The 11,158-nt window shown below is 35.2% G+C and overlaps 1 protein-coding gene across 9 annotated transcripts in view; it reads left to right on the top strand.

Moving 5' to 3' along the window:
- The window catches only part of AhcyL1 (Adenosylhomocysteinase like 1), a 160,882-nt gene extending 151,636 nt beyond the window's left edge, over positions 1–9,246 (top strand). For 6 of the 9 annotated variants that reach the window (XM_089247695.1, XM_089247700.1, XM_089247691.1 and 3 more), the window contains exons 12-16: positions 1,898–1,968; positions 2,887–2,981; positions 5,995–6,093; positions 6,964–7,111; positions 7,598–7,731. In XM_089247695.1, coding sequence (XP_089103821.1) covers positions 1,898–1,968; positions 2,887–2,981; positions 5,995–6,093; positions 6,964–7,111; positions 7,598–7,731 — 547 coding nt within the window. Of the gene's footprint in view, positions 1–1,897; positions 1,969–2,886; positions 2,982–5,994; positions 6,094–6,963; positions 7,112–7,597; positions 7,732–8,200 lie in introns of those variants that run through there. The other 3 variants (XM_089247692.1, XM_089247698.1, XM_089247696.1) reach the window with 2 other exon arrangements.
- The last annotated feature ends 1,912 nt before the right edge of the window (positions 9,247–11,158 follow it).

The raw sequence follows: 11,158 nt of genomic DNA on the forward strand, positions 1-11,158 counted from the left end.
ATTATAATCACCCTGTATATAGCTGATTATTTTTTATAAATCTGTTACTACTATACAGTAGAACCTTGATTAACTGGGCTTAACAGTGTGTGTGTGAAATTATAAAAAAAACAACTATTGAATATATTAAGACTGGGAGATATACAGTAGGAGATGTGCTACTTCTTATGGGAATGAAAATGTATGTGAGGTAATGTAACAACTAGTACACTAGTCTTTGTCCTTCAAGGACAGCTGGTGTCTTTATTGGATTATAGGACCACTTGCCCCTAGCATGATGGTGTCACTACTGTAGCTGCTTCTTTGTGAACGGAAAAAGAAACCCTGTGAGATAATACACCACTACATTTAGATGTGTGATGCAATCCTTATTCATGAATTTGCTAAAGATAGAGCATCAGAATGTAGCCAAAGGTTAGAAAATGTTGTAAGAATGAGAAATTTTGGCTTTTATATATAACTTTAAATGACTAAGATACTTCATATGAAAAATATATATATATTCTGGCCACTTTTATGAGACTTTTTGAAAAAAACCACTTATAAAATCTTATGTCATTTAAAGATATACCGTCAGAATGTACCCCAAGGATATAAAATAAGGTAAAAATGAAACATTTTGGCTAATAATGAACAAATATGATATTTTTCAGGGAAAAAAATGATATTTAGGCCACTTTTATCTGATTTTTTGAAAAAAACCAAAGTGGTTTTTTTAAAAAAACCAGTTGGTTAAAACCAACGTGGTTTAAACCAAACAACCCTGGTTGAAATTGAGCATTTTTGATACAGAATCTGAGCTACTGCTCAAATTCAAATTTAAAAAATATTTTTATTCAACACAGCATTATGAACATTAAATATGCACAGTTTGTTTTGCATTTTATGAGTTATGCTGATTTTTCCCATGATACAGCATCATTTGAGAGTGAAATCTTAAACTACATTGATCTCTCACTTATACATTCATGCACGGAAACAAGAAAAAAAGATGCATATGTGAGAGAGAGGAGGGGGCGTTTAAGTAAATAGCATTATTTACCTACATATTTAACCGGGAGTGCAGAAAATCGTCCTATAAATGAGAGATCACTATATTTTTATTCTATTAAGAAACTGTCATTTTTCACATTTTGATGCAAACTGCACTTTTTATGTAGATTTGTGTGGTTTTTTTAAATTAATTTTTTACTTCTTGATCACTCCATACTTTTAGTGCTCCTTTGGTTTTGTGTTACAGGGCTTCGAGTGCATCAAAATTTTGGGTCATAGAATTTTCACTGTATTTTCTAACAGGTGTTTTATGGAATGAAATACAATAGATGGGTCTTTTATTAAATTATGTATAATGTTATCATTTGGGTATTGTTATCCTTTTCACTAAGTATAGAATTGACCAGTATCATGGGGAAAAAATTTGTTTATAATTGTCATGACTTTTATTATATCGATTTCTTTTTCTGTCAAAAATATTTTTCCTTTTGCGTATTTTGAAGCTAAAGGTTCAACCAGACTCATTTCCTCCCCCACTCCTCAGTTGACTAAACAATGCATGAATTGAAGTTTTTATATGAGAAAGAAAACATTCCGTTTGACCAAACTAGACATATGGTCATCGTACTTACAACCATGATTTTTTTTTTTGGATATAGTTTTACAATTGTTGATTGTTATCAGAAACTCTGAGTCCCAATTTGATCACATTAATCTATCTGTATACAAGATAGTCTAGAACCTCTCTTTGTCTCGAGACAAAGTTGAAAGTGCGACATTTGAAAGTGGGAATTTTATTTTGAAAATATATATTTTTCTTGTTTTTCCCATCACATTGTGGCACCTGTCCCCGGAAACACTGTTTCTCTCACATATCTGACAAGTCATTTTAATTCAATTTCAGCATGGATGGATTCAGGGTAGTGAAGATCAATGAAGTTGTTAGGAACATCGACATTCTAATCACTGCAACAGGTTAGTTTTCTTTTTCATTTTATAGTTGCATCTTTATTTATAAACATGTTTCTTTCAAAACATGAGGCATTAGTCTGGTTGTTTGTTAAAGCATGATTGGATAACACACATGGAATATAACAAGCAAAAATTTATCTTCCGTCCATTTTAGTAGCAAAACCAATTTTCTCTTCAAAGTGACGTCTGTTCATTTAGAAAAAAGAAAGCTGTAGGGAACACACACACACACACACACACATAGCTATTAACTGTAGCAATAATATAGATACCACATTTTGCAAAAATATGGTGGATGAGACCCAGCTTGGGATTCCAGGAGCTCTTATATTGGATAACCAAAAGTCTAAAGAGGTAACTTGAGAAGTCACTGGGAAAAACTTGGCTTGGTTCAAAAACTTGAATTGGCCGTTCTTACTTATTCCGGACGCGCTTGAAGATACCAGGTATGCTTTTGATGTCTGCGACAGCGACGGCAACCCGTGCTATGAGATCCTCCAGTGTGTCCACAGGTGTCACATAAATGAGTCATTTAAGGTGACCTCATAGGGAAAAAGTCGCACAGATTGAGATCCACCTTTCGTCTCCTCTGGACTGAGCCTGCATGCATTTTTCACCTTCTCAACATGGTTCTCGACACCATGTTCCACTGCAATTTTCGTTCCTCTTGATTGCTACTAACAACCTTCTGAGTTTGTCGGTCCATTAACAGAACACTCTGTATATTTTCCAATGCCCACAAAATAATTTAGGTCATTAAATTTGGATGTTTTAGTATGTCTGTGATGATGTATTTTTCTCTTTCATTTGATAACAATTGCCGAATTTCCATCTTTCTCTGTCTTTTTGAAAATATATTTCTCTATTTGTGTGTTGAAAGGACTTGACCTATTTTTTTTTTTTTTTTTTTGCATCACGCAGGAAACAAAAATGTTGTCACAAAAGAGCACATGGAGAAGATGAAAAATGGCTGTATTATATGCAACATGGGTCATTCTAATACAGAAATCGATGTTGTAAGTTTCTTGTTTGAATATAAATATAGTGAAATTTGGCTAATACAAAAAGCGAAGGATAATTAGTATTTTCACGAGGTATCAGATTACCTTTCTTGTCACTTTTCTTTAAAATGGCACTACAGGGAACATGTGAATAACATTTTTTTTGATAGATACGACATGATATTTAAATTTTCAGATAGATGTCCCAAAATGATGAAAACAGTCATAAATTTTAGACTACCCGTGTCATTTTCTATGAATAAGTCATTTTTATATTAACTTTTAAGCAAAATTCACGTGATATTCCAATCATAATTGTAAAAAAACATTATGTAGAATGGAATGTTTTGTTATTTTCATAGTACATTCAGCTAGTAATGGTGCAGGTTATGAACTAAAATTTACAGGATTGCACGATATGCTCATAAGTTACACTCAAATAGACCTTAGATTTTACTTTATAATCTCGGAAATATATACTGCGGAACATCATATTTAAGTTTTGTAATGATGCAATTAGTCAATTTTGCAATTAGTCAGTCAACTCAAGTAAAATGTTAAAAATACCATTCTTATTTAAACGTGTTCAAAGTTTTTATTCAAGGATTACTTGCATGTAAAAACACAACACTAAAATAAATACAAGTTCATTTCTTTGCATCATATAAACGAAACAACGCCTGTTTTTGGAATCACAAAGAATAGCTGTGTTGGTTGAATGGTCATAAGGATGCACATTGTGAGGACCTGGGTTCCAATTCCATTGGTGCCACAGTGGCGGTCAGCTGAAGTTGGTTTTCTGTGGTTCTCCCTACTTTGAGGTGCGAATGCAAAACAATATCCCCGTTCTCCCTCAGAGAAAGTCTTACCAGTCTCAAAAAAGTTTCACCACAGAGAGCAAGAGGCCTACAATAGTATAAATAGTTCAATCATTTCACTTCACTTCTTCAATATAGATGGCAGCTCAGAAAAATCTGACACAACACTAGATACACACTCAGACTAACAAACACCTATTTGGTTGCAGACTCTGCCAGAAAGCTGCACTGGGAGACATTGCAGCAACAGTATAAGGCCAGTGGCATAGTCCTGGTGTTCATTCAGAGGAATCCTAGGTCATATGGTCGATTCTTATTCCTTTAAGAAGCACTGTCGATTCCTAATTCTTTAAGAAGCATTGTCGATTCCTAATCCTTTAAAAAGCATTGTCGATTCCTAATCCTTTAAAAAGCATTGTCGAGACATCTCGCCTCCTTAAAAACCTCTTATTTTAGCGTTGACAAGCCTAGATATATTGTAAAATTTATTTCTCAATGGAATATTTTTTCTTATACAGTAAAAACCCTCTGAATGGACACCCCTCAGATGGGATCACCCCGTCTTTTCACAGCCAAATAATAATTTCTCTATATATAATAAAAGTATGTATTTCAAACCCCTGGTTAATGGTCACCTTTTTTTTTTTTTTTGCGAGCAAATTTTTTTATCCCGCCGGTGTCTGCCAAAAAGAGGTTTGACTGCACTTTGTACTTGCTGACAAATCTGAATAAAGCCCACTGCATTAAAAAAGATATGACATTTTAAAGAGTATTTACCTAGTGATTTCTATCAATGTGCAAAAAGCATTAATACAGTACGAGTGCTTCTTCCTTTGAAAAGGACACTGATTTTATATCGTGTTTTACAACATGTAAGGATTACAGATGTTAATTATCAGACAAAAACACTGGCAAAACCCAGATACTGTTCTGTAATGTAAACCTCTAAAAGAGTTATCCACGCTTCATGAATTCAGCAAAGCGGCTTATGTTTAACTCTTTCACAACTGTTTTTTTCCCCAAAATAGAGTCGTCCAAGTCTCTACTAATCTTTTTTTCTCCTCACCCTTCTATGAAACTTGGACATGTTTTTCAGGTTTTCACCTCTGACAAGATCTTCACAAATCCAAAACATACCCATACTTCCAATCTGGGCCGTCTTCAGGCGTTTTGGACTTATACTTTCACTCTATAGAGTGAGCAGAATGTTCATCTTGTTTGAAAGGTTATTTAGTATAGTCATACCAGTGTTCTTGAACTGCTAGTCCACAAACCAGTGCCAGTTCATGAGAATGCCCTACTGGTCCAGAAAACGTTTTTCCCAATGCAGCCGCTACATAATTTTAGATTTAATAAATCAAATACATTCAATATATGTGGTGCCGCTGTGGTGGTCGAGTGGTTATAGTGCCGGACTCGTGATGCGAGGATCCGGGTTCGAACCCCACAGTGGTGGTCGGCTGAAGTTGGTTTTCTGTGGTTCCCAACTTCAAGGCGCAAATGCGAGCCGATCTCCCCGTTAAAAAGTCTCGCCACAGAGAGCAACAGTCCTACAACGGTAAATCATTCAACCATAACACTTCACGCATAGTTAGTAAAACTGGGGGCAGATGGCAGCACTACACATAACAAGCATTACACAGAAACAAACTTTACGTCAGGTTGCACTACACGTACACGCACATTCCCGCATGTACCGATCCGTTGGGGAGGGGTTCCGCACGGGGGGGGGGGTGCATGTGTGGTGTAGCAGTAGTAGGTAGGGGCTCGGGGATCCATGATGTTCTTAAGTCAGCCACCTCGTTGGGCAATTTGCCTGTTGTGGCGTTGTATTTGTATTTGTAATATACTGTTTATTAATTTTGGGCCGATCTTCAAATTATATTTCTCTTATTTATGTATATATTGCCAGTCCATAAATTATTGCTCCTTGTTTGTGTATTTTTTTTTTTTTCTGTGGTCCACAAACAAATGATTTCTTCCATTTATTTACTTTTTCAACTGTTCGCAAACCATTTCTCCCCCTTCTGCTGGTCTTCAGTTGTAAACTAAAGATTGAAGACCATTGATTTATGCAGTAGTACAACATTCTGTGTCACACTTTTATTGACTTTGAATCGGGTCCTTAAAATTTCCTCTCGGAGACTTAACTTCATAAAATCATGTCTGGATTTGATGGATTGATAATTTGTTTTTGTTTTTATTTTCAGCAAAGCCTACGTTCAGCAGATGTGACATGGGAAAAAGTACGTTCTCAGGTTGACCACATAATATGGCCGAATGGGAAACGTATAATTTTACTTGCTGAGGTAAGTTTTTCTGAAAGACTGTTACTGCATGTATGTTTTACACGAAAAAATTACCCTAATTCGATTTCAATCTTTTCTTCTTGCACATCACTCATTGCTGATCAGTTTTAGTTTTTTATGTGTACTGGAACCAGTGGTTCTTAACCAGAAGTTTCGTGGGAGGGCAGTTACATGAGCTCTGAAGGAAACAAATGAGCAACCACACCGCCACCCGCTTAATCGAAGCAGCTTAAAAATAAGGTAGCTTAAAAAAGAATGGAGATAGGTTAGCATATACTAGTTCAATCTTGGACATTGTGTGTCACTGGTGTCCCTTCAAGCTTGCCAAATCTGATGTCCCTTGCAATAACTGTATTTCTTGGACCATCTGGTGTTGGTGCTTAGGCTTCCTCTTATTTCGGAAAAGGTTCACGAATCAAAAAAGTTTGGGAAAGGACATTTAAATTTTAATTCGTGAAACCCCCCCCCCCCCCCACAGTATATTTTTACCTGGTTCTTCAACAGTTCTTCAACGACCTAGGTTCTAGGAAAGTGCTAACAATCACCTTTGTTAGTGACTGAGTGCACCACTAATCATAGGGTCGTGTTTCTGGGCAGTGGTCCTTGTTGACAATGGGCTCGTTTTCCTTCTAGAATGCAGTATGTGTACTACATTTCTGAGGAGACAAGAATAGGCACCAAGCTCGACTGACTTTTGGTCATTATTAAATGCAGTGGCATCTTAATGTGTGGGCCAAAGGAGCACAGGGACTCCCAAGTCATTGAAAATTTTTATTCAACCTGATTTTGTTTTCTTATTCCATTATTTGAATTTGTTTTGCTGTTTATAATTTGATTCAGTGTTAATTTATTTTTCTGGCTGTCTTTTAGGGAAGGTTAGCGAATTTGAGCTGTTCTACCATTCCATCTTTTGTCGTCTCCATCACTGCCTCGACACAGGCCTTGGCATTAATAGAGCTGTTTAATGCACCCCCCAACAGGTACAAAAGTGATGTATATCTGCTGCCCAAAAAAATGGGTGAGTTTATTTGTGTCTATTTTTTTTATATTTATTTCACGATCTGCCGGGGTTGCATGTATATCTTGCAGACCACGGTTTCCCAAACTTCACTGTTCATCATGACTACTCATAAAATTTTTTCATAGCTAATTTTCCTCAGCATCCCCATGCGATCCTATATTGTATCCATGACTGGAGTGGGGGGGGGGGGTGATAATAGTTGAGTCTCAAAGCGGGCATGATGTCATTGCAGATACATGCACACAGAATTCACAAATTAATTTTCCCTCATTTTTGCTGTGACATTAGTCTCCAAGCTGTGTGCCCCTTTAGTCATATGATACATGGGGTGCATTCAGCCCAAACATGAAAAAAAAACAGTTCTTCCCTAAAGAATTCAGAAAATGCCTAAATTGCATCGCTGTTATGTGTGGGATACACAGGATTGATTAAGGTGAAATCTCAGTGTATTGATATATTTTTTGATTTTTTTTTCCTATATAGATGAGTATGTTGCCAGCCTCCATCTACCTAGTTTCGATGCACATCTGACAGAACTGACAGATGAACAAGCTAGATATATGGGCTTAAACAAAGCTGGACCATTCAAACCAAGTTACTACAGGTCAGTAACTTGATCACATTCAAAATTTCACACAGTTCTACTATTGCCCAAATAATAAGTTCTGTTAATATGACTATGTTTTTTGGTCATTGCATGAGTGAATATGTCTGTCCCATTCCTAAAAAATAGCTAAGTATAGTGGTACAACCACCAGAGGAGTTTTCAGAACACTCCCCTCTGTAAAGAGGGTCTATTTTGACACAGGGAAAATTATCCTGGGTTATTAGTCCACTGAATCAGTTTTCATGACCAACATCATTGCGCTCAAGTCTGGTTCTGCGTGTCGTATGTGGCTAAATTTATACCTAGCCTAATGGTGGCTTTGCTGCCATGAGGCCTAAAGATACTGATATATGCATGCTAATGCATGTCTCTGTCATTACTTTGTGTCTGATATTTTTGATATATCCAGCTCAAAAATGTGATTCTTAATTGTGCCATTAATTTCATTGTAAAAAATCTTCAATTTTATATTTTTCCAGGTATTGAGCTCCTGTGCCGTTCACGAATTGGATGCCTCTTAGTAATACATCGATCTCATATTACATCGTATGAGTTGGTTTAAACGTAAAAGAGCTGCATTTTTAAAATATTCACACCATTCCGCTGAAAAAAAGAGAAAAGATAAATAAATATATCCACAATGATGTCGTTATATATGTGTGTATCGCTACCGGTTTTCGAAGGATTTTCGATTTTTTTCCCCCCAGGATGTACAGAATGGAATATACAAGTATTAGTTCGTGAATTCTAGTATTAAAAATTGTGTCGCAGGGAGAGATGTCACACGTTATATAGCAATGTACATTTTTTCCCCCTCTGTATGTGTTGTTATATATGTATCTTCAAGCTCTCGAAAGCCGTAAAGCCTGTGTATAGGACTTTACATTCGATAACGTAACAAGAGATAGCGGTATATAAATTACTAAGAACAGCTTGATGTACTGTGATATCCAAATGAGTTATACATTTCTTTTGAATAACGAGGTTATTATATGCTGTCAGTATTTTGTTTTTCTTCTTCTAGGTGTTTTTTGTATGATTTTGATGCTTAGTTTTTATAGCTTGTTTTTCATCATATTCTATCATCTGTTATTTTATATTGTGTTGGGTTTTTTTTCCGCTTCTCGTCTCGTGACCAGTGGGGAATTAACTTTAGCTGTTTCTTGTTATAGAATCTTGCATGAGTATCACCTATCAAAATGGTGACCTTTTTTTTTTTAAATTATGCATATCTTGCTTAATGGTCCTTTTTATTGCGAGATTTTATTGTTCCTTTAACATAGGCAGGGCTCATTGGCTCAACAAATCCTAAATTTGAAACATTTTTTGAGGCCTCTTCACTTTGAACCCCAGATTTTTATTTTTTGGAGGTAGTTTGGGGTTTTATAATTACAAAACGTGCCTCAAAAATGTGCACTCGTCAGGCAAAAAAATCAATGAAACCCAAGAGTTTATGAGAAATAATTACTGATTTCAATGAAAATTCCAAACTGATTGAAAGGAATACTTTTTCAGAATTAACGAGAGAAAAAAAATCTGAATTAAATGAAAGATATAATTTGAGAACTAATGAGAGAAATAATTCCAGAGTTAATGAAAAAATGCTAAAATTGTGAGAAAGAATAATATTTTAGAATTGATGAAAATTCATTCAAAATCGATTTGGATTTACTGAAAGAAGTTATTCCAGAGTTGATCAAAATTCATGTGATGAAAGAAATACTTTCAAAATTAATGAAAAAAAAGTCCCAGTTAATGGAAGGAATGTTTTTAGAATTTGTGAAAGTTCAGATGATGTTCAGTCTGAGAAAAAAAAATTCAGAATTAATGAGAGAATTCCAGAGTTACAATGAAAATTTAGAAATGATTAAAGAAATTAATGGCAATCCAAAATTAATGAAAAATAAATCTGAATTAATAAGAATCCCAGAAGTGATGAAAATTCACACCTGTTGAAAGGAGTTAATGAAAAGAATACTTTTAAAATTAATGAAATATAATTTTAAAATTAATGAAATATAATTTTAAAATTAATGAAATATAATTTTAAAATTAATGAATATTCAGAATCAATAAAAAAATAATTTTTGGAATTTAAGAAAGAAATAATTTTATAAATGAAAAATTCTCATTACTTTTGATGTAGTGTGACCCAAAAAAAATGTCCTTTTGCGCCATCAAAATTCTAAGTGAGATTCTGAGCTCTGTGGAGCTCCTGGTATACTCAGGGATCCTGTTGGTGTCTCCATAAAGTCACCACCAAACACAGAGGTTCTTAACCGTTCATGTTCCCACGAACAGAATAATATTCAGTATATAATTTTGCATGTTTCATTGAGTCCTTCACCTTAGTTGTAGTTATCGATGAAGAGACCATGAGGAAGAAATCGCAGCTTTTACTTTGTTTCTTATTTTTTTCTCTATAAAGAGTAACAAATTTTATTAAATTAAAGTAAATATTAAAGTAACAAATTTTCTTGACAGTTAAGTGAAGAGTTTGTGACAAGTTATGTTTTACCTGTATTGCATGTAAATATGTTCATATCATCACGAATGATTATGATTCTAATAAATAAATCGATTGTGATCCTAGTTTTTATTTAATACTACTGATGAACTTTTTGTGAAATTAAGAAATTGCTGTCTAGCCCTGCACGTAGTATGTGACTTCAAGCATCCTGTAAGATACGTACATGGTGTGTCCGGAAAGTTTGATGGATTTTGTATGACAGAAATGATTAAGTGGATGTATTTATGATAGCAAACCGTTATTACTGCCATTCAATGTAATGTCCACCATACATGACTAATTTTGGCAGCTTTACTTTTCCATCTAGACTCATCTGGTATCTACTGGTAATGTAATAAATTGCAAATTATCCCGTAAAACCACCTATAACTAACTATCTAGACACATGTCAAAACCATAACTTTCTGGTTAGGTAGCTATTGCCTTCTCCATCCCCTCCACAGTTCCAGCTCTGTCCAAAGACACATCTCTAAAACCACAAACAATTTTTGTCTCGGCGGGTATCATCTCTTCTGTCTTCTCTACAATTCCAGCACTATCCAGACAGATCTTAAAACACTCAAAAATTGTGGCTAGATGATGATTGCCAGCTCTATTTTGACTCATCTCTTAAGTACAGACTATTTTAGGCTTGTTGCAATGATTCAGCTCTGTCCAGACACGTCTCAAAAACCATAATTTTTGGCCAGGTGTCGATTGCCTCGGCAGTCCAGCTCTGTTTAGATGAATCTCAAACAATTTTTTTAATAGGTGTCAATTGTCTTCTCTGTCCCCTTGATATTTCCAGATCTGTCCATACTAATCTCAAAACCCACAGTCTTTATCTTGGTGACAATTTCGCTCTGTTCAGAGACATCTGAATACCACAAGCAACTTTTGTGCTATGCGGCCATTGCCTCCCCACCAC

Source organism: Pholcus phalangioides, unplaced genomic scaffold (assembly GCF_987345545.1).
Source record: "Pholcus phalangioides strain wild (caught in Gottingen) unplaced genomic scaffold, Ppha-v1.0 ptg000018l_1, whole genome shotgun sequence".
In the NCBI taxonomy this organism is placed as follows: Eukaryota; Metazoa; Arthropoda; class Arachnida; order Araneae; family Pholcidae; genus Pholcus; species Pholcus phalangioides.